The sequence below is a fragment of the Olea europaea genome, chromosome 12 (genome assembly GCF_002742605.1).
Source record: "Olea europaea var. sylvestris chromosome 12, O_europaea_v1, whole genome shotgun sequence".
In the NCBI taxonomy this organism is placed as follows: domain Eukaryota; kingdom Viridiplantae; phylum Streptophyta; class Magnoliopsida; order Lamiales; family Oleaceae; genus Olea; species Olea europaea.
In genome coordinates this window covers 1928399-1952960 of record NC_036248.1, presented here as the reverse complement: position 1 = coordinate 1952960, position 24562 = coordinate 1928399, and the positions used below count along the sequence as shown (strand labels likewise).

The 24562-nt window shown below is 36.3% G+C and overlaps 2 protein-coding genes and 1 pseudogene across 2 annotated transcripts; all 3 read right to left on the bottom strand.

Annotated features, from left to right (window-relative positions):
• Nucleotides 1-5192: 5192 nt before the first annotated feature.
• On the bottom strand, nucleotides 5193-13746 carry LOC111405129 (probable inactive ATP-dependent zinc metalloprotease FTSHI 2, chloroplastic). The gene is made up of 12 exons (XM_023033882.1): nucleotides 12236-13746; nucleotides 11313-11485; nucleotides 10911-11012; nucleotides 10659-10823; nucleotides 10280-10420; nucleotides 9057-9215; nucleotides 8358-8443; nucleotides 7907-7985; nucleotides 6914-7036; nucleotides 6530-6586; nucleotides 6206-6448; nucleotides 5193-5640 (listed from the first exon to the last, which is right to left on the bottom strand). Exons 1-11 carry the CDS (start codon nucleotides 13557-13559, stop codon nucleotides 6233-6235), a joined length of 2625 nt encoding a protein of 874 aa, XP_022889650.1. The 5' UTR covers nucleotides 13560-13746; the 3' UTR covers nucleotides 5193-5640; nucleotides 6206-6232.
• Nucleotides 13747-20010: 6264 nt separating this feature from the next.
• Nucleotides 20011-22303, bottom strand: LOC111406914 (annotated as a pseudogene).
• A 683-nt stretch (nucleotides 22304-22986) lies between these two features.
• Nucleotides 22987-24515, bottom strand: LOC111406408 (zinc finger MYM-type protein 1-like). Its single transcript, XM_023035842.1, has 3 exons — nucleotides 23693-24515; nucleotides 23365-23569; nucleotides 22987-23239 (listed from the first exon to the last, which is right to left on the bottom strand). Exons 1-3 carry the CDS (start codon nucleotides 24513-24515, stop codon nucleotides 22987-22989), a joined length of 1281 nt encoding a protein of 426 aa, XP_022891610.1.
• Nucleotides 24516-24562: the final 47 nt, after the last annotated feature.

Below are 24562 nucleotides of genomic sequence, written 5' to 3'. Positions count from 1 at the left end.
AGTGGTTTACTACCTATAGAAGCACTGATGGTGGAACCGTGTTGATGGGTAATAACCATTCCTGTAAAACGACGTGGCTCGGTTCAATTAGAATCAAGATGTTTGATGGAGTGGTTAGAACATTGATGGATGTTAGACATGTTCCTGATTTGCTGAAGAACCTTATCTTTGTTGGTGCTTTAGACTCCGGTGGTTGCAAGATTGTAACATGGAATGGAGTAAAAAAGGTTGTTCGTGGTTCTTTGATTGTGATGAAGGGTATTCGTGAAGGCAATCTGTATGCTCTTCAAGGTACTACAGTTACAGAAGATGTAGCGGTTGGAACAAGTGGAAGTGGCGGAGACCCATGTAAGTGCACTTGGCTATGGCATAGGAGGCTTGGGCATATGTCTGAAAAGGGGCTAGATTTTCTAGTCAAGAAAGGTTTGCTAAAAAACTTGAAGAAGCCTTGCATGGATTTTTACGAGCATTGCGTGTATGGTAAAGCACACCGATTTCAGTTCCAGCCAAGCAAACATAGAAGCAGAGGTATTCTAGACTATGTGCACACGAATGTATGGGGTCCGACTTCTGTCACTTCCAAAGACAGTTTCAGGTATTTTGTCACATTTGTTGATGATTATTCTAGATATGCTTGTATTTATTTTTTGAAGTATAAGAATAAGGTATTCGACACTTTCAAGAAGTGGAAAGCAATGGTTGAAAATAGAACACGAAAGAAATTGAAGACACTGCGATCTGATAACGGTACTGAGTATACAGATGGTGCTTTCAAGGAGTTCTGTGGTAAGGAAGGCATTGCGAGACACTGGACAGTTAGGAATACACCGCAACAGAATGGGGTCGCAGAAAGACTGAATCGCACATTTTGAGAGAAATCGATGTGTATGCGATCCTATGTTGGTTTGGGCAGAGAATGGTGGGCAGAGTTGGTTGCAAATGCTTGCTACACTGTGAACTGATCTCCACATTCAAAGTTAGATGGAGATGTACCTTACAGGGTATTGATAGGAGAACATGCAGATTATGAGAATCTCAGAATATTCGGATGCACAGCCTACTATCACGTCAACGAGGGAAAGCTTGATGCAAGGGTCAAGAAGGCTATATTCTTGGGGTATGCGGCAGGTGTAAAAGGCTATCGCCTATGGTGTGTAGAGGATTCTAAGTTCATAATCAGTAGAGATGTTACTTTTGATTAGAACTCTATGATAGCTTCGTTGAAAGCTATAGTGCCCGGTGGTGTGATGTTGAGACTACAAAGTCTCAAGTTGTTAAAATAGAACTTAGAGATCAACCTAATTCTAGTCATGTTCAAAAGGAGATTCATGTAGACACTCAAGATGAGAGTGATGATGAGCTTGAACAAGAGGTAGTTCAGCAAGAGAATGAATAGGCACAGCAACAACATCAGCTTGCAGATAACTTGGCTTCCTCTAGGCCACGGCGTACTTACAAGCAAGTTCTAAAGTTGGGGTCAGACGAGCCTTGAGGCACTATGGGTAGACAAATTTGGTTGAGTATGCACTCTCGATGGAGGATGATGAGCCTGCCACTTTCAAGGAAGCTATTTTAAACAACAATAGTGAGAGGTGGTTGGCAGCAATGGAAGAAGAAATGGAATCACTTCACAAGAAGCAAACATGGGAGGTTGTCCCATTGCCTATAGGTAAGAAAGCTATTGGTTGCAAGTGGTTGTACAAAAAGAAAGAGGATCCTATCAAGCTCGGTGGTACAAGATTCAAAGCACGGTTAGTGGCTAAGGGGTTTGCACAAAGAGAGGGAGTTGACTACAATGAGATCTTTTCTCCGGTGGTCAAGCATACTTCCATTCGGGTGCTATTGAGTATTGTTGCTCATCATGATCTTGAGCTGGAACAACTCGATGTCAAAACCGCCTTCTTGCACGGGGACTTGGATGAGGAAATCTATACGCATCAACCTGAGGGCTACAAGGTTGAGGATAAGGAACGTCAGGTATGTCGCTTGAGAAAATCACTATATGGATTGAAACAATATCCTTGGCAGTGGTACAAGAGATTTGACTCCTTCATGCTAAAGCATGGTTTCTCTAGAAGTGAGTATGACTGTTGTGTTTATATTCGAAAACTTCGGGAAGGTAACTATATCTATTTTTTTTTGTATGTGGATGACATGCTAATCGCTTCGAAAAGCAAGGTGGAGATAGATAGGTTAAAATCTCAACTTGGTAAAGAGTTTGAGATGAAGGATATGGGGGCTGCTAGGAAAATACTGGGTATGGAGATCAGAAGAGAGAGGACGAACCGGCGAATGTTCTTGAGTCAGAAAGGCTACATTGAGCGGGTTATTGCTAGGTTCGAGTTGCAAGGTGCAAAGTCGGTGGTGACTCCATTGGCTCCACATTTCAGGCTCTCTGGTAAACAATCTTCTACTACAACGGATTCAGCGAATGTTCTTGAGTCAGAAAGGCTACATTGAGCGGGTTATTGCTAGGTTCGGGTTGCAAGGTGCAAAGTCGGTGGTGACTCCATTGGCTCCACATTTCAGACTCTCTGGTAAACAGTCTTCTACTACAGCGGAAGAAAAGGGACGCATGGATCGTGTGCCTTATGCTAGTGCAGTTGGTAGTTTGATGTATGCCATGGTGTGTACATGCCCAGATATTTCACAGGCGGTTAGTGTGGTCAGTAGATTCATGGCGAATCCGGGGAAAGCACATTGGGAAGCTGTGAAGTGGATCATGAGGTATTTAAAAGGTACCGTAGATAAGGGTTTATGTTTTGGCGGAGAAGCATGTCAGATAAGTGGGTTTGTGGACTCAAATTATGCAGGTGATCTAAATAGACGATGATCTACTACTGGATATGTGTTTTGCATACATGGTGCCCTAGTTAATTGGCGATCGATGTTACAGGCTACAGTGACTCTTTCTACTATAGAGGCCGAGTATATGGCCATGGCGGAGGGAGTGAAGGAAGCATTGTGATTGTGAGGTCTTCTAGATGATTTGGAGATTGAGCAGGATTGTGTGGACTTGTGGTGTGATAGCCATAGTGCTTCACAGGCGGTTAGTGTGGTCAGTAGATTCATGGCGAATTCGGGGAAGGCACACTGGGAAGCTGTGAAGTGGATCCTGAGGTACTTAAAAGGTACCGCGGATACGAGTTTATGTTTTGGTGGAGATGCATGTCATATAAGTGGGTTTGTGGACTCGGATTATGCTGGTGATCTAGATAGACGACGATCTACTACTGGATATGTGTTTTGCATACATGGTGCCCCAGTTAGTTGGTGATCGATGTTACAGGCTACAATTGCTCTTTCTACTACTGAGGCCGAGTATATGGCCATGGCGGAGGGAGTGAAGGAAGCATTGTGGTTGTGGGGTTTTCTAGATGATTTGGGGATTGAGTAGGATTGTGTGGACTTGCGGTGTGATAGCCAGAGTGCGATTCACTTGGCTAAGAATCAGGTTCATCATGCTCGAACCAAGCATATTGACGTCAGGTATCATTTTGTGCGTGATGTCATAGAGGAATGTGATATTTCACTCTCAAAGGTACACACAAATGAGAACCCAGCAGACATGTTAACTAAAGTGGTAACGGGTAGCAAGTTTCAGCATTGCTTGGACTTGCTTCACATTAGTCCGTGTTGATATGCCCGTGTGGGCATGGCCCTTTAGGGCGGGGTTGAAATGAGGTGAAGAGTATATGAAGATGGAGGTGAACTACGGAAGCTTGATCCCGAGTTTTGGGTACATAGGCAACCATGGTTTGAATGGTGCAACCGAGTTTGGCGCTTGTTGCTTCTTCTTGTGTTCGTCCAAAATTTGAGGTCTATCAAATGATATACGAGGTGGAGAATTGTGAGAAATGGAGTAGCAGGAAGCAGAAACTGGGCGCTTAGGCGCCATGAGTTTCTGCAAAGTGGGCAGAAACTTGGCGCCTAGGCGCCCGATTCAGCTATATATATAGCTGATTTTTCCTTTCATGATCTATCCGATTTTTTGATAGAAAAATAGAGAGAGCTTGGAGAGAATTTAACAAGAAAGAGGTTGTTCTTCTTGAGTATAAATTCAAAGCTATTTTTCTTTCTTGGGGATTAACTTGAGGATTGTTCAAGTAATCCAATCCATTGTTCTTCATATATATTGAAAATCTTTTCTTCCCCAAATTTTCTTATTTCTCTTTTCATCTTCAAGTGGTTTGGGATTTTCACATTGCAAGTTTATTTGTTCTTGGGCAATAGTTAGGAAGTGTTTCTTACCAACATCTTTCTTCTTAATGCTACACCTTTTTTCTTAGAAGTATTTCATGTGCTTTAGTATACCTGAATTTATTGACTTACTCATTAGATTAGATTCGTATCCAACAAGGATAGTAAAAAATTCATATTTTTTCTGCTCATAATTAGGCTTGATACAACGTGAGAGATGAGTTTTCCACCAAACTGTGATGTTGCTGTGACTTTTTAGGTAGTCTGCAATTTCCACTCATTTTGGAGTACTACTGAATTCCTCAACTTTTTAATTCTTACTGTATCGTATACTTGTGACATCCTACATTGGTCTCAAAACTTCATATTTTGATCTATATTCGATGCAAGATTTATCCCTTTACAGTTTGTAAGGGTTTTCACTAATGAAATTACAGTATCTTTACATATAGTAAATTCTCTAGAACAAATTTTCTTAGTTAACAAATTCACATATTTTGTCTAATTTAAGTCGGACGGCAACAAAATACCAATTTTTTTTATCCGAAGTGCTGACCAACTAAATTCTTTAATAGCACATTTGAATATGATCTGAATTTGTCACGTCTATTTGTGACGTTCGATACACTTGACTGGATAGACAACGAACAAATATTTAACTCGTCTATGATATTCTTCAATCAGCCTAATTCATCTCATAGAACATGCCGGCCGTGTGCAATTTCAACCCAATTCGACACGTTAATCCTTGACCCATTCTATTTACGGGTAAATTTCTTTAGAAGTTTTAACAGTTAGATTTGAATAAATTCACAAATTTTCTTGTGCATGTCAAGTTCAACTTTTTACGAGGGCTCGGTCACGCAGCCCTGGGTGGCCACACCTGTTGACAATATTACAAGCATAAACCTCATTCTCAAATTCAATTCTAAACAGAAGTCATGACAATACTTCTTACAATCTACATAGAAATAACAAAAAACACACACACGTGCACTTGAACAGAAGGTAAAATGTTGAATTGAAGCAAATGGTGTCACCTTATACATAAAGGAAAATAAATTAAAAGTACGGTCGGACCAATGATAGACAATGTGTAAGGATATACTTAGGCATTGATGTCAACAAGACTGTTCTAATTACCCATTTGATAGATCAAGAGATGCACGTACAAAATTTTGAAAACCCCATCAACTGAACTAATAAAGTTCTTACTGGCATCAGAACTGTACTGGTACCAAAATTGATCGATTCTGCAGATATCCAAGAATATGTAAACAATATTTCACCTCCGGGCACAAGTTTTTTCTCCTCCCCAATGCATCAGGTGCACATGAGAGCCAAACAGGCTTTCGCATTGGTAGAATCAATTGTTTGCTCCATCTTCAATACTACAAAGGAACTTCCATGTCAAAGGGACGCAAAATATGCTCTTCTTGCCTGAAAGGAAGAAAATGATACAAATCAAAAAGTGCCTTCGGTACCAAATCCTAGAAATACCGCAGCAAAAACACTATTTGAATCACATTGTCAGGTCATAATGTGTCTGTCTTTGGTGTTTGACTATGTAGCTTGGACTTGGGTGTGGGTGTTTGAGGTGGTGGATACTTTTGTTCTAAAGTCTAGGATATGGTGGATGCATCTAAAAAGGATCCAAAATATAGATAAGGGTATGTAGATACATCTTATGAAGTAAAATTCATATACAAATAATTTTAGATACATTTTTAGGGATGTGAACAAGATAGTGCATTTTTGGCTATTTATTTTTCCAAACATGTTTGAATATGTTGCTCTTTTTATTATTTTAAGTAAAACATTAGTTATTTTGAAAGTAACCCTCCTCTTACTGTCAGAATAAATTCTCATTTTCAATTTTGATTGATTAAAGAAATTATTTATTTTAAAACTAACTTTTTTACTTCTAAGCGAACTTCTTATACCAAGTTTCCACTGTATAATAAGACGTTTCCAGCTCTTTAATAAGAGATTATAGAATTAAAACCTGATGGACAGTCTTCAAGCATGGTACTCATTTGGTTTCCTCCAAAACTACTACTTTCTTGTCTGCGATCATATTTTCTAGTTGTGACCGCTTTGTCGACCTAATATCAAGTATACTGGGCGGCATTGGTTGAAGTGAACCATGCAAATCGACTAAGTTGAAGAATTCCCGCTTGGTCAAACTCTTCTTCTGAACGAGATTATCGACAACAGCATCCATAAGTTCTCGATTTTGCTGAAGAATCTGCTTAAAAGTAGAGCAAGCTCTTAAAAACTTCTTAACGAATAAAATATTTTATTGCTGTTTAGCCATTCTATAACATACCATTTTTGCACGATCGTAACACATATTTAGGATCCGCAATGCCTCTGTATCAATATCCTGAAAATCAAAATTGCATGCCAGAAATCAGGCAGTGATAGTCATAAAAACAAGGTAGAGCCAAAACGAAGAATATGTAAAATATATAAAAGCCAGATACAGAAAAGAAAAACGAAAAAAGGACAAATACGAAAGCAGAAAATTTCCCTCCATTTCCAGCTCCTAGTATCCGCTTGGACCATGAGATCATTTTCAGACATTAAGATAGAGCCAAATAATAAAGTTGAAGATATCAGATTACCAAAACTTGCACTTGCTCAAGGACATCAAAATTTTAGAAATAGAAATTAAAACTATTGAAGAAGCCCAAGGCATATCGAAGTTTACATTTATCCTATCTGCAGTCCAGAAGTTGTTCAGACCATAATGTCTCTCAGAAAGGCCACCAAGAACCAAAGTCCGTGCAGCTGACCTAGCATTGTCTGCAGTCTCTGCCCATATCGTACTCAACTGGAAATTTTCAGAGCATTCGTGAGAAATTATTCCAAACAGTGATAATATTGGACATCTCAGATCAATTTTTTATTGCATTTTTCTTCTTAAGATGACAAGAATAAGGGAACCACTGAATGTTCACATGAAAAGATTCTTGATCAACATGCCAAAATGAGGTATTATTTTCCTTAAAACATCCATTATTATGCCCCTGTCTGGGCTCAATTTTAATTTCAATACATTTTTCTCTTTCTTCCTTTCAACCACACATTCTTCAATAATATAATATCACGCGTAAACACAAACTTTTATTTCTTCTTTAAACACACATTCTCCAAAAAAATTACTATTCCAAAATACATTTTTCTCAAAACCTCATTAAAAGGGAGCCCAAACAAGGGCTATATATCCACTTTTAGCATTCGACATAGTAAGTCCAATAGTCCCATTAATAATTAGAATGATAAGAGTCTCAGGATTAGCACGCTAGAATTGGTGAATTGAAGTTCATTCTCCATAGCATTGACGTAATTTCCGTAAATAGAAATGTTGACAACAACAGATTATGCAAAAACTTCTTGATTTTCCACATTTAGACCTTGTAATAGATAAGAAAAATCTTCACCACAGGCATGTAGATCATTTGGCTTTGTTTGAGAAGAGGACAATCATAAAGAAAATAGGTAAAAACACCATAATTTCGGGCCATCCTGTAAACTAGATTTCCAGTTAGGCCGCTGTCAACAAAAATTTTGCAGAACGAATTGGGATACTACGTACTCCAACAGCAACATATTTTAATATCACAATAACCTCACACCAAATAGATGCGGCAAGAAATTCATAAAATGAAATACGGAAAACGAGACTTGAAAGTCTCATTACCTGACCCTCTCCATACCATAGCTCATCAGCTGCTCGTGGTGCTAGTTGGACTGTAATGTGATCCAAGAGTGATTGCCGACTGCCAAAAAAAAAAAAAATTAAAAAATAATAATAATAAATAAATAAATAAGGACAAAAAAGTGCATATATGAATACATAGAGGACTCAAAGCAGGTTGAATTGTGTAATTGCTATTAACATGTTCAAGAACAACCAGCATGCCACAAAGCATCGAGAAATCATACAGGGAAAAGGTGAAATCGTACCCATAAAAATGCAATTTATTTTTTGGAACGGGGGGCAAGGCGCTTGCTTTGTATTGAAAGCACAAATTAGAAATGGATATTAATTAAGCTCATATTAGAAATGGACAGTAATTACCTTTGTAAAATATATTAAAGTAACCAAATAGAGAAATATTGTACAGCTCATGTGGGAGGAGAAGCCATACCTCAACATTCCTTCCTTGAATTTCACATGGTCCATCTTCATTCGTACATAACCCAATTCCCTTCCAGCTCTTGGGGCAATTGTGACCTGATAACATGAAGCAGTATCAAAGAATCAGAAGTCACCATGATTACAGAACAACACAAAGGAGGAGCAAAAACTTTAGTGATAAAATATCACTACCACAAAATGATGTGCATGGACTTGAAACTATGAAGCTAGCTTAAACTGATCCTTGCCTATTTAATAAGCATGAAGACAAATTAACTACTCCAGAAAGATTAATTGTACCATCATAGATGTAAAAGTAAAATATCGGTTGAGATGCACATGGAAGACCATGAATAGGAAGCTTTGATTATTCATTTTCCTAATAGGGTGCAGTACTTGATGATATATCAATACGGATAATACCCAAAGGAGAACAATGTATACAACTCAAGGTGGGGTTTAAAGTTAGACCAAGGGCTCAACAAGCTCAAGTGTTTGCTGGTATATGAAGCAAGGTTATGCGTGCAAGAGGGTAAAGAAAAAGTTGGGAAGTGAATTGGGGGTTCTATGATATTCATAAATCATATCATGTCGGTCAATTTTTTATTTTTCATATGAAAGTATACAAAAATAGAAATATAAAAGCATATAGTAATAATAGGAAGTGTAGATTGAATAATAATTCCGGAAATTTTAGTGTAGATCATACGAATTCAATATTCCTAAGATCAGGGAAGTTCACAGCCACAACAGCCATTGCTGCTTCATTAATAGCTACTTGTTTCCACGTCTCAGGACTCCTCTCTTTTTTATCAAGCATTCCTCGTTCTTCTATTTGCGCAGCTTGTAACAAGTCATCAGTTGTAATCTGCACAAGAGCAAGAAAGTTAAAATTACACAAAATTTCATGTGCATGTTCATGTATCTCATCATGTGTATGCCAATACGTAAGATTGTAACCAATGTTGTCAGCATCATAACATTGACTCGGATCGATGAAGAGGCATTACGGATTGCATCGAGGATCATAAGATTCTGCTAAAGATTAATAATTAAAATATTCAAAACAGATAAACATCAAATATTCTTAATAAAAAGTTAACAGCTATAACTAACTAAAATCAAATGAGAAAACGAAGGTTGTAACTACTTTACAAAGTTCCACAATTTACAATGCATAATATGTCAAATAAAAACTCAAACATGATGCAAATGTCAAACATATAAGTTTACAACCATGTCGAACATCAAAAACAATGTCTTTGGTGTTGTTTTCGAAGATATCATTCTTATCGAAAAATATCAATGTCTTTCACAACACCGCCAGTATGACTAACTTCATATTTGCTAATTTCAAAAATCTCATCACGTAACCGTAACTAGTCTGTGTATATAGATGCAAGGAGGAAGAAATTGCATGTAAAAGACAATCCAGGACAGAAAATTGGCATATGGACAGATACACACAGTGGCCTCCATGGTTCACTTTTTCATTCTCAAGAACAACATCTAGGAAGGATAAAGTATAAACAGGGAAGCAAAAGGAAAAAGAAGAAAAAGAGAGAACAGGGATTGATGAATGCTCAACTGATATATGCATAGAATCACAGGGAAGCTTAACTGGTTATAAAGAGAAGCCCTTCAAGATTGTATAACCTTCAGAACTTAATGGAAAGACCATAGGCTTACAAGAAATAAGAATGCACAAGTGGAGATTGCCCAACATTAGAGCGTGACTGTATTAGAATTAATAAATTTTTTGCTGCTATCTATAAATTCATTACTTGTAAACAGAAATAGTATAACTATGGTGATTTTTTATTTTTTTTTATTTTTTATTTTGGTAAAAACTCCCTAAAATCCTGTACTTAAAATGGCCTTTTCCCAAAAAAACAAAAATGCAAACATCATTGCAATCTCTAGGCAGAGTACCTCAGTTCTTCCATCACGCATCATATTAATAGCAGCGACCTCAATGATGTTGGCTAGCTCCGCACCAACCATTCCATCAGTCATAGTGGCAACAGCCATATAGTCCACATCCGGTGCCATTGGCTTCTTTCTAGCATGGACCTAATATGAGGGAAAAAAAATTATAAGTTCAAAAAAGAAGATACTATTGATGCTTAAGGCTAAAGAACGATAAATGATAGACTATGACCATTGAGGTTTCATCAAAATGAATTAGCAAGAAAAAAACTGCTAGTTCATGAAATACCAATTTAGCTTGTGTGCATATGAACAAATTGTTTATACATTTTGAGCATCTAGGTTTCATATATAAACTAAGTATACATGGGATATTTCATACCTTTAAAATTTCAATGCGTCCTATAAGGCCGGGCTTTGGAATATATATTTTCCGATCAAACCTTCCAGGTCTCACAAGTGCTGGATCCAAAATGTCGGGCCTGTTTGTGGAAGCAATGGTAATCACTTCACCTCTTCCTTCAAACCCATCCAGACAGACTAGAAGCTGAAGCATAATTGCAATATTAACCATGAATGTGGATCCACACTGTAACAATCTGAAAACTTAGAGAAATGCATTATGCCAAAGAACCTGATTTAAAGTAGCATCCCGTTCTTGTCCACCAGATCCCTTAATCAAACCACGTTCCCTTCCAACAGCATCCAGCTCATCAATGAAGACAACAGATGGAGCCTATGCAATTTACATAACAACGCTCACAAATATTAACATTTTCATGAGATAACCAAATTTTTCACTAGGAAAAACAACTTTGAGAAAGTAATGTGATGTGCTGTAATGTCACTGATATATCAGAGAGAAGTTTACAAGAAATGGGAATAAATGAAGCAAAGATAAAGCATTAGGACTAATTAGCAGCATTAATGTTGATATAAACATCATGGTACACAAGTAAGTCAGTAACACACATATGCAGAATAGAACCTTTTAAATTTCTAAGATAAGAAACCCATAGAAAAATAGAAAACTCACATTTTCCTTTGCTTCTTGATAGAGAGCTCTAACACGCGAAGCACCAACCCCAACATATATTTCGACAAACTGAGATGCAGAAATGGAGAAGAAATTTACACCTGCCTCACCAGCCACAGCTTTTGCTAACAATGTCTTTCCCACGCCAGGGGGACCACAAAGAAGTATACCACCTGAAATTTTTTGTCAACCAATAATACTACCAGATGAGGCATGAGACGGGTAACACAATAATAGTGAGAAAAGATATGAACTTATAAACTGACACGCATCAAGAAAGGTGATTACAGAAACAGCAAGAAACTCTACACTAATTATTAGTTAAATGTAAATTTATTGTGAAAATAAGAACCTAGAGTGATCAAATAAAAGCACCATAAACTCCACTTCTAATATATCTAACAAGTTGTATGAAATACAAAATAACTCTTTCCACAAAAAAATTAACATGTAATGGTATATATGTGACAAAACTAGTATAAAAACCACAAGGAAAGTTCAGAATCAACAGTTTAACATCTTCATTTCCAAATCAAAGAGTAAAACTGATAGCTTTGGGATTACTAGATGTGGTCTCTAGCCATAGTAGTTTCAATTCCAAAAGCAAAACATTAAAACAATAGCTTTAATGTGCATTCAGCAACTCAGGTATGTGATACAAATAAAGCATAGTCGAGCACGAAGGACATCTTGCAGATACAGGTTAAGGACATCATGCAGATACAGGTTCAGATTTCTTAGCAGGACGGACCTTCAACACTAACCAACTAATGAGCATAAACAACAATTGCATCCTTACTGCTCATCAGGAAAACAGGGAACTAGATTTCCTATGTAAAAAATATATACATATCTCAGCAAATCTAAATACATAAATACGATAGAAAACCAACGTCAAAGTTTGTGAAAAGCAATAATCTGACCTGGTATTTTGACTCCACGCCTGCGGTACATTTCTCCGTGGGTGAAGAACTTCACAATCTCCTCAAGCTCAAGACGGATTTTCCCAAGCCCAGCAACATCCGAGAATTTAACATCCACCCCTCTTTCCAAATACTGTGGAAGTCTCTTGTTGTGCGCCCTCCGAACACGTGCACCAGACTTCATGAATTGTTGTGCCATTTTCATATAAGGATTGTCCCCCACCTTTCCTCCTTCCTCATCGTCATCATCATCCTCAATCCCTGCCATTTCTCTCTCCAGCTCCCTCATCTTCTTCTTCTCCTCCGCCTCCGCCTTCTCTATCTTCAATCTATCCTCATAATCCTTCTTCTGCTTCCTATAACTAAGAACAACTGTGCGATAAAATATATAGAAGAAAACCAACCCAAGAGCCGTGGCAATATTGGAATCACTAGCTAATCTCTGCCACATTATTGCCATGTCCTGTGAACTCCTACGTGCCTGGCGCAATGACTCCTCATACTTTATCTTCTTCATCTCCTGCCTCTTTTTCTTCTCCTCTATTTTCTTCTGCATTTTTATGGCTTTCTCCATCATCTCCCTTTCTTCCCTATATTTGTTCAGCTCCTCATTTTTCCTCTGTTTAAACTCCTCTCTCATCCTCTTCAACTCCAATGCCTTTTTCGACTGAGGCTTTGGCTTAACCAATGAAAACATCCATACTGGAATTTTTGATAAGAACCCAAGATAAGGCCTTGGTATTTCAGGCTTTTTCAGTGGTGGACTATAAGCATTAACACAAATTCCATCAACCTTCAGTTCATCCCATTGTTCCCAGAAGTTTGGATCGCTCTCAATAGAAGGCAAAACAATCCTAACAACCTTATTATCCTCCAAGACTGCCAGAACCACCTCAGGCCGCTGCTTCAACTCAGTATTTGGCGGCTTTATAACATGCTTAAGCTTATTTTCCATTTTCAAGTCCAAGATTTCACTATAAGCAAGCCTATGGGATATCGTTGGAAGGTCCTTAACCCAATTTTTCAATTCCTCTGGGGTTAGTGCCTCAGATCTTTTTCCTGAACGCTTCTTTTCAGACACTTTAGCTGCAAGTGAAGGCTGAGGCAGTGAAGCTGAAATTACTGTTAATGTTACAGAAAGCTTCAATAAATTAAACTGGGTTTTTCTGAATTTTGATTGTTCTTCTTTCTCTCCACATATAATGGTGTACCTTCTAGAATGGCATGAAATTGAGGGTAAAGCTTTGAATTTTCGAAATTTATGTTGGGTGCATAGAGGAATTAAGGGTAAGAATGAAGAATTGAGAATACAATTACACGCCATCAAATGAAAATAATTAATTACTCGTAGAATAACACTAGGGCAAGTTTAGAGTAATTACATTATCAAAAAAATCGCTGAATTGGGCTCCAGAGAACATCACAATTTGAAAGAGATTGATTGTTATACATTCCGTTAGTACACGTATATACGAGGTGTATCTATTTATGTAAGTATAGACAGTAGCTTGGGGGTTATAAGTTATTTTATGAATTTGTTTGTCAATTGAAGATCAAGTCGAATAGTGGAATACGAGGTACTACTTCTAACAAGAAGTGAATTATCTCACTCCAACTAAAGAAAAATATATCATTTCCCTAATCAAGTGACTTTATGACATGATCTACTATTTTGATCACCCAATATTGCAAGAGCATATCATGTTAGATCAGTAGCATTTTCAAAATGAAGTTTTTAAAAAGAAATTTCAAATCCAATATAAAAGAAAAAAGTCTACTGATTTTACCTATTCAAGGATAAAAACCATGTACTAATAATTTTTCATGTCACGTAAATATTTTCCATTAATCTTGTTAACATCAATTTTTGTTAATTTAACGAATAGATACAAACAAATGATGATTCTAAAAGGACAAGCACTGTTGAAAATAACGTCTCTTCATCAAGATGTGTGTCTGTTAAAAATTTAGCCCCGATTTGATTTCACTAAAAAAATAATTAAAGTTCAATTCGTAGTCAATAATTATTTTTAATCACATATTTCATAAGACCTATAACTTTTCAATCTTAAATTCCATCAACTTTTATCAAAATATATTAAAAGTCTGATGTTTATCTAAACCGAATGAGGGCTTAAAGTGCAATGCTCCATGTCAAATAGTGTCATAAAATTCTCTAAGGTGCCATGTTGATGTTTCTCATCTATAATCTTGAACAAATAGTAAAATGAAATATTTATTTATTTGAATTTGGTATGACACGGAAGAGATCTTCCACTGGAATGGTGGATTTATTACATATTATAATTCAACTTGCTATTTTACAATAATCATGATAAGTCAGCCATCACTAATTGAACCCTCAAAAAGGAGATGATAAGGGCTCTTTAGCTCTAGATTGGTCAGGGGAATCCATAATACATGAACATTGGAAAGATGTTTCCATAATCTGAGTCTTTTCCTTGGTTTCATCCACCTTTTGTTCAGAAATCACCACTGTCATGTTCTTGATTGCAACAACTGGTTTCAGTCCCTGCATTGATATTGTTAGGGCACGTTTAAACAGTATTCTTCTAGACTAGATGTTGGGGTTATTTGCTGATGATTAAGAACTGTACTCGAACACTGTATACTTAAGTTCTCAAATAATAAAATGAAAATCAGATAGAACAACAGAGATTGGTGATCCAGTTCGGCCAAACATGGCCTAATCTGGGGGCTCAGGAATTGAACCCGTTCTACCATGCAAATTGCCATCCAAGAGACCCAAAGTTATATCAAATCACTCAAAATACACAAGTTTCGATCAAAGGATCTACGAAACGAAACACAAATCATTTCACAACATTTAGCCCTTGCCAATAGTAAATCAAACCAAAAATAACAGAGGCTCAAAATCACGCCTCAAGTTACTGTAGCATCATGATATTACAAGGGCTAATCTAAAACTAGAATTTAATCTGAGAAGTATATAACTAAAACCAAAAAAAGAAGAGAAGAAATCACCAGAAAGAGAGAGGAAATAATTCTGTAACCAAGAAAAATGAAAAGAGTCTTCCATCGTTTTCTCTCCCCAAAAAGTCATATTAGATTCCAAATTAAATCCCAGCCATTCATCCAATTTAGACAAATCTCAACCATCCACAAGAAATACAATCTTTGGCACAAGTAACCATCCATTTGAGGGTTGCCACGTAAGGACCTCTTTAACCCAAATGCAGCTGAGTCAATTGTCAAGAATGACATTAATTTGGAAATGTTTTGAGAAAGACACACTTTCACTAGACAATATAGTACTCGATGGACGTTATCGAGTACTGTAGAGTCATAAACATGGAATTATAAAGCTAAGTAGCTTACGTCGATGAATATGCTCGACACTTCGTCAGCTTCCTTCTTTTGAACTATGTCAATGGCAACTTCCTGCATCATTAGAAGGAACGGAAAATTGTTTATCAAATGTAAAATTCAAGAAATGCACCAAGAAAGATTGGTAGATTAGGGAAACAAAGTTTTGCAATGAGAATTAAAGTGGTTTAATTTACATTTTTATGTTATTTCTAGAGTCAATAGTTGAAATTCGTCCATTTAGCAATTTAATTAACTCTAAAATCAGGTGGTTATTTGATATAGTATTAGAGTTGATGGTGACATAAAAAAATTGCTTATATAGTACATTTCAAGGAGGAAAAAGAAAGTTAGACACAATGATGGGAAGTATACTTTCAATACAAGACATATGAAGCCTAAAACATGAGAGGAAGCGATCTTCAGTACAAGAAATGAAATGATCAAGCACTACGAATGTCATCTAGACACAGGTTTCGTTATCATTTTATCGGACGTGATTATTCAATAGCACCGGATGCTATTAAGATATTAGTAGCATTTTCAAAATGAAGTTTTTAAAAAGAAATTTCAAATCCAATATAAAAGAAAAAAGTCTACTGATTTTACCTATTCAAGGATAAAAACCATGTACTAATAATTTTTCATGTCACGTAAATATTTTCCATTAATCTTGTTAACATCAATTTTTGTTAATTTAACGAATAGATACAAACAAATGATGATTCTAAAAGGACAAGTACTGTTGAAAATAACGTCTCTTCATCAAGATGTGTGTCTGTTAAAAATTTAGCCCCGATTTGATTTCACTAAAAAAATAATTAAAGTTCAATTCGTAGTCAATAATTATTTTTAATCACATATTTCATAAGACCTATAACTTTTCAATCTTAAATTCCATCAACTTTTATCAAAATATATTAAAAGTCTGATGTTTATCTAAACCGAATGAGGGCTTAAAGTGCAATGCTCCATGTCAAATAGTGTCATAAAATTCTCTAAGGTGCCATGTTGATGTTTCTCATCTATAATCTTGAACAAATAGTAAAATGAAATATTTATTTATTTGAATTTGGTATGACACGGAAGAGATCTTCCACTGGAATGGTGGATTTATTACATATTATAATTCAACTTGCTATTTTACAATAATCATGATAAGTCAGCCATCACTAATTGAACCCTCAAAAAGGAGATGATAAGGGCTCTTTAGCTCTAGATTGGTCAGGGGAATCCATAATACATGAACATTGGAAAGATGTTTCCATAATCTGAGTCTTTTCCTTGGTTTCATCCACCTTTTGTTCAGAAATCACCACTGTCATGTTCTTGATTGCAACAACTGGTTTCAGTCCCTGCATTGATATTGTTAGGGCACGTTTAAACAGTATTCTTCTAGACTAGATGTTGGGGTTATTTGCTGATGATTAAGAACTGTACTCGAACACTGTATACTTAAGTTCTCAAATAATAAAATGAAAATCAGATAGAACAACAGAGATTGGTGACCCAGTTCGGCCAAACATGGCCTAATCTGGGGGCTCAGGAATTGAACCCGTTCTACCATGCAAATTGCCATCCAAGAGACCCAAAGTTATATCAAATCACTCAAAATACACAAGTTTCGATCAAAGGATCTACGAAACGAAACACAAATCATTTCACAACATTTAGCCCTTGCCAATAGTAAATCAAACCAAAAATAACAGAGGCTCAAAATCACGCCTCAAGTTACTGTAGCATCATGATATTACAAGGGCTAATCTAAAACTAGAATTTAATCTGAGAAGTATATAACTAAAACCAAAAAAAGAAGAGAAGAAATCACCAGAAAGAGAGAGGAAATAATTCTGTAACCAAGAAAAATGAAAAGAGTCTTCCATCGTTTTCTCTCCCCAAAAAGTCATATTAGATTCCAAATTAAATCCCAGCCATTCATCCAATTTAGACAAATCTCAATCATCCACAAGAAATACAATCTTTGGCACAAGTAACCATCCATTTGAGGGCTGCCACGTAAGGACCTCTTTAACCCAAATGCAGCTGAGTCAATTGTCAAGAATGACATTAATTTGGAAATGTTTTGAGAAAGACACACTTTCACTAGACAATATAGTACTCGATGGACGTTATCGAGTACTGTAGAGTCATAAACATGGAATTATAAAGCTAAGTAGCTTACGTCGATGAATATGCTCGACACTTCGTCAGCTTCCTTCTTTTGAACTATGTCAATGGCAACTTCCTGCATCATTAGAAGGAACGGAAAATTGTTTATCAAATGTAAAATTCAAGAAATGCACCAAGAAAGATTGGTAGATTAGGGAAACAAAGTTTTGCAATGAGAATTAAAGTGGTTTAATTTACATTTTTATGTTATTTCTAGAGTCAATAGTTGAAATTCGTCCATTTAGCAATTTAATAAACTCTAAAATCAGGTGGTTATTTGATATAGTATTAGAGTTGATGGTGACATAAAAAAATTGCTTATATAGTACATTTCAAGGAGGAAAAAGAAAGTTAGACACAATGATGGGAAGTATACTTTCAATACAAGACATATGAAGCCTAAAACATGAGAGGAAGCGATCTTCAGTACAAGAAATGAAATGATCAAGCACTACGAATGTCATCTAGACACAGGTTTCGTTATCATTTTATCGGACGTGATTATTCAATAGCACCGGATGCTATTAAGATATTAAAAAAAAAAAAGGAAAAAAGAAAGTTCAAATTTCATTCAATATTACATACCAAACATTCCCTTCAAGTATGCAAGGTGAAAATATAGAGAAAGGTGCTACCTTAGCATGATGGAGCTGCCCTTGATTCGGCTCGGTTTCAATGGAGCAGCGAAAATCCGCCATGGCTGAAACACAGAATATACAGTTTTATTACAACCAAAATTTCACATAATATATGCCCCTTGACTGCACTTGCAATAATATATTATATTATTCCACCGGAAAATTCACGGAGTATATATTTTGACGAAATTGAGGTCAATAATTAGATCTCGTGCATCGTCAATATGGTAAGGAACTTTTTTATGTGAAGCACAGATTTCATGAGGTCAATATCATCAACTGTTCATTGGTTGGTTGAGAACTTGAGGTCAATAATTAGGTGCTTTAATATTCTAGTTAAAGTGATGTTTTTACGGCCTCCCCGAAATTTAAGATATTAAATAAGGTTGAATTTATGTATCTTCCTCAATGTAAGTCGAATTGATTTTTTAACTATTGGTCTGGGATGAGTACAATTGTTACAAATAGGTGAAGTGACTTGACCACAAGATTTTTGTCAAATTTGGAGCCTGTTTGGGAGTGATTTTAAGAATTGATTTTTTGACCGTTAGGGGAAAAGTGGGGTTCACCTGTGAGAGAAAAAGTCAAATATGACGGCTGAAATAGTGAAATAACGATCAAAAAATCAATTTTTTGGGTGAAAAAATCGGGCCAAACAGGCCCGATATTTAAGTCGAACCGCATCATCTACGTTCTCAAGTTATTGATTTTTTAATGGGCCAGTACCCCCGATTCATAATGGGATTCTTTTGACTTAATTAATGGGCTTTAGTGATTAATGGACTTGTCACTTCTAGAATGGGCTGTAGTCTCGAATTCTGCTGCTTTCTATGTTTCAAGAGAAACGTTCGAACCACCTCGACATACGTCCTTTAACATTCAGGTGAGCAAGCAAAGTTTATATACATACTAGCAAGTTAAGATAATTTTCCTCCATTATAGTTACTAATAACTGATTTTAGTAAATGTACCTAAGTTGTAAGCTAGTAACTAGAGGATTGTGTCTATAGCCGTCTCAAAATTGGACTTCTACATCCACGATTGTTGTAATATTTTACCATGAACGATGACACGAGTTGATGACATGACACTACTATTTAAATAGGACAATACTACGTGTACATAAATTTTTTTTGCCTACTACTCACAATAGGGGTGGGGACTACATTTGAGAATTTTTATATTCACGCAGGGCTCGCATGCATTGCAAGAGGGGAGACAATTTCTGGTACATTCTATTCGGTGCAAATGGAATTGTCCGGTTAAATATAATGAGTAATATTTTGATCAGATTAAAAGTAATTCTACTTGCATTTGCCCTAGTTTATACATTAAGAAAGAAAATGGATTAGTGAAATTATCTTATCGCTTTTTAGTGTAGTTAATGTAAAAGACAATTGAGGGAAAATAATAATTGAAATCGATTAGAAATAACATGAAAGATCCTAGATTATCTAGATTAGCATTTCAAGAAATAAAATTAGCCGTGCAACATTGAAAAACAGTAATTTACTGTAAATGGAGCCACCAAAGATTTCAAGTTCAATTTACTTAGTAATTAATCAAAGGGAAGAAAAGAAAAACAAGAGATGGACCTGTACGAAATAAAATACTGAACGATCAATTAGTGACCTGTTGCCACTCTCCATCAACGGATTCTTTCCACAACGTTACACAATTTTTGCCATCAGCCACTGCAAGTGTATTCCTAGATAGCAACCAAGAGACCATCCAAACAGGAGGCCCGAAATCCTGCAAAACCTTACCAGCCCAATGGTCACCTTCCTTGGCTACAGTCCATATTATTGTTGAAAAAAATGAGTAAATGGCTCACTTTTGACAAAATTTTCGGTGGAATCCATTGATCCAATTTGGAAGATCAAAATTTATCTGTGATCTCCTCCGTGAGAGCATCAAAATCATGTATTTATTTGCCAAAAATGAAGCTTAGGTGAATAAGAAATTGGAGCTCAAAAATGACCATTGAAAGATGGTTTATGTTGGAAAAATGAGTTTAGTCCAACATAGGAAAAATATGAAAGCAAGAACCACTTTAAATATGACTATACATTGGAAATGTGTAATCATGTGTAGCATATAGGCTCTCTCCACGTGCGCATACGAGGGGTGCGAATTTCAGACCGAAATTGCTTTCGAATATTGAACTTGTGTACGAGCGCGACCTGCGTACACGAATGTCGGATCGAATGAAGTAAAAATTTGTCCCTTTGGAGAGCCCACGTTTTGCAATTTTTTTCTTGTTTTCTCCACTGACTTTTGAGTTTTTGAATCTCCAGAAACTGATATAACTTCAATGGTTAATGGACAAATTAAATCTATATAATTAAACTCAGTTTCCAACAATGTACAAAGATGAAAAAATTGTCCTCTTCCTCTCTGCATTTGTACCGTTTTCGCATACGCATATTTGTCCAGTAAGATCGTGGTGATATTGTTCAAATGTTGTATCAGTTCGTCGGAGTAGTTTTTGTGGTGTTCAAATACTACAGGTTTTACCGTTGTATCTTGAAAAATAGAAGCTCGGATTAAAATTCAAGTACGAACGGTGAGAGAGCGAGTCTGTTTTAAAGAAACTGTGCTTGCACAGGTCTCGAGTTAAAAGATTATTTTCCAAAATTATATGCTTTTCCAATTTAAGTTTCTGTGCATTTTGTTTTTGCAGATTTATATGCTTTCCAAATTTAATTAGTAGATTTATATGATTTTCAGTTGTGTGTCTCTGTAAATAATATAATTTGCCATACATAATTCTCACAATTTATATAATATATTTTGTATTGAAATGTGTTTGTGCAAATTAAAAATATATGTTTAATTCACTGCAAAAATCAATATGTTGCATATACGGTAAACTGTTGCATATACGATAATCTGGTGTAAATACGATAATCTGTTGTAAATACGGTAAACTGTTGCATATACGGTGATCTGTTGCAAATACGGTATGCTGCATATACGGTAGGCTATAAATACGATATGCTGTATATACGGTATATATAAATCCAACAAGTAAAGTTCATATACGGTATGAATGAATCGGTTTCATCCACTACACTAAAATCCAACAATTAGAACTCTTCCGTCTTGAGAAGCTAGCAATTTTTTACTTAGGAAGTCCCAGGTTCGGTGCCCAAGAAGCAACCCTCCCCCAATCGGTATGCATTTGAAGAGCTGGGAAGCAGTCCATCCTCCAAATTCCATTATCGAACTTCAAGCTTGCATTGTCACAGCCCCCTAATGCAAATTTCTGCACTGGGTCAAGCATACTAGAACTCACAAGAGCACCATGAGCCATTGATGGGGCCCATGAGACTGAGGTAACACGAACTAGATGAGCCTGATTAATTTGTGATTTGTTCCGTCCTCCATCAGATCTTTCTGTGAAGATAGAGATGTTTGCATCTGAGGATCCGTAAGCCAAACAAAGACCCAGCTAATGAGGGGCCCAGGCAACTGGATTGACAAATGCTTTCTGATCATCAAAAAGGTGTGCCTAGATCCACTCATTCTGGTAACCTTCTTTCCAAATTATAACTTTCCCATCATAAGAACGAGAAGCAAGAAGGGATCCAAACTTGGGATGGGCCCATGCTACTTGCCAAACTGGTCCTTGGTGACTAGCCAAAGTTGCAAGGTGCTGAGATCTTGAGTTGCTAACTCCAATTATCTTGATTGTGTTGTCTGAAGAACCTGTAGCAAGTCTCTTTCCATGATAATCCATCACCACAACGTGAACAACATCTTGGTGACCAGTTTCAATCTTTTGTCCGGGCATGTCTGATTTCACAGTAAATCTTGAATTTGAGGGCCACTATTTCTACAAAATTAGTTTGTTACTGTCACCCTTTACTCCTACAAGACTGAGCAAACTAGGGTGTCACTAAATGTCAGAAATTCCCACAAAATGTATACAGTATACTGTCAAATCTATCAGGGGAATGGGTTCAAATAAAAGCTATTGACTCGAAGCCTAAACAATTTACTAGAAGTCGCCCCCCAGGGCACTTCTCCACTGGCAAAGGACGGACGCTGTCAAACCTGGCAGAGCAGAGGTCGTGAGTTCGAAACATGGGGCTCTTGGAAGGCAAGGATTTATTCTTGGAAGGCAAGGGAACATTTGGAAGGCAAGAATTTATTCTTGGAAGGCAAGTGGGAACTTGGGTAAAAAAAAAAAAAAAAAAAAAAAAGATTTAAAACATCATTAATTGGAGTAAAAATGAAATTAAGGAAAATCTGCATTGAACAGACAATACATTATAAAAATTGACAGAAGAGTATAGTTTAGTTTTTCATTTTCATTTTTTGTCTTCATTTGGATGTTAGATTTCCAGCAACTTGCGGTGTAGCAAGGCAAAAATAAAAACCTTTAAATCATGTTTCATTGCAAAACAAAACATAATCACAGTAACCAACCTAACTCTGGGGATGGAAACTTTAAATGAGAGACATAGAGAGAGAAGGATAAGAGGCGGGGACGGAGCCAGACATTCGGCATTTTGGGATCAAAAATTGAAATACAATTTTTTTTAAAACAACATATCATTAATCACTACTACAATTGTAGTCTACACATTTTCATACTCTGAAAATATCGTCTAATTTATTAATATTGGCAAATACATCATTCTCAATATATGGAACTAAACTGTCACATAGCCATTGGTCTCCCATCTGATTACGTAGTCGATTCTTCACAATCTTTATTGCAAAAAATACTCTCTCTACTATAGCAGTAGCAACTAGAAGAATTAACGTCAATGTTACAAGCCTGTAAACCAATGAGTATACCTCTTTTTTTTCTTTTTCTCTTTTGTCAATACCAACTTTTCTGCAAGATCATTAAGGCTTCGTAACTCTTCAAAATATTTGTGAGTGCGCATATCAATAATTTATGTCTGAAGTTGCTCTTCAAATGTCAAGATCTCTACTGGTTTAAAATCATTCGGATAATACTCGCACAATTGAAGTAACTTGTCCTTGTTGAAAGCAAAAAATGAATTTTCCGGACATAAGCGTGCAATACAAAAGAGTAAGTCACTATTTACCTCAGAGAAACGATCATTCAACTCTTGAATTTGCATATCGATGATAGCATAGAAGAAATCTGCACGAAAATGATGTAGATTTGTTATTCCTTGAGTGTTACGCCATGAGCAACCTAGAGGTATAAACATATCATCCATATTGAGAACATCAATGTTGTGCCTTTCGCAAAAACAAGAAATTGTTTGTAAAAATGAGTCTCATTCATTGTTTCTTGTTGTTTGGAGTCGTTCTTTACATATTTTCACCAATTTCATAGCATTAACAATGTCTTGATCTCTTCTTTGTAATGATTTTGACAACTCATCTGAAATACTTAATACTTTTTTCATGAGATGCAAACTGAATACAAAATCAAATGTCAACATAGATTCCAACAGAATACGAGCTTCACCTATCTGTCCAAAACTAGTTTCTTCAGTGGCAATCATCTCAATGACATCAACTGTAGCAGAAAACATGAGAATCAAGCTAAAAAAAGAACTATAGTGAGAGCCCCAACGAGTATCGCCGGGTCGCTTAAGATTAGTTTCTTGATTAAGTCCCTTTCCACTTGAGATTTCACCCAGATTCAATGATTCAACAACTTCAAGCCTCTTCTTCTCTCGAAGAAGATCACACCGCTTAGTCGATCCTCCAATAACATTCACCACTTTATTCACTAAAGTAAAGAAGGTTTCAATCTCTGCATGTTTGTTTGCCACAGCTACAAGAACTAGTTGCCGCTGATGAGCAAAACAATGAATATAGAAAGCACTCGGATTCTCTTTCAAAATAAGTGCTTTAAGACCATTATATTCACCTCGCATATTACTTGTCCCATCGTAGCCTTGACCTCTTAAACTAGATATACTTAAGTTAAATCTAGAGAATAAGTGTTCAATGACATCCTTAAGTGAGAGAGCTGTAGTACTAGACACACGTTCAACACCGATAAAACGTTCCATTACTTGTCCTTTCTTATTCACATAACGTAAAACAATTGACATCTGCTCCTTCATTGAAACATCACGGAATTCATCAAGAAAAATAGAAAACAACCCATCACCAATATCTTTCATAATAACATCAAGTGTTTCAAATGCAATAGCACTCACAATATCCTTTT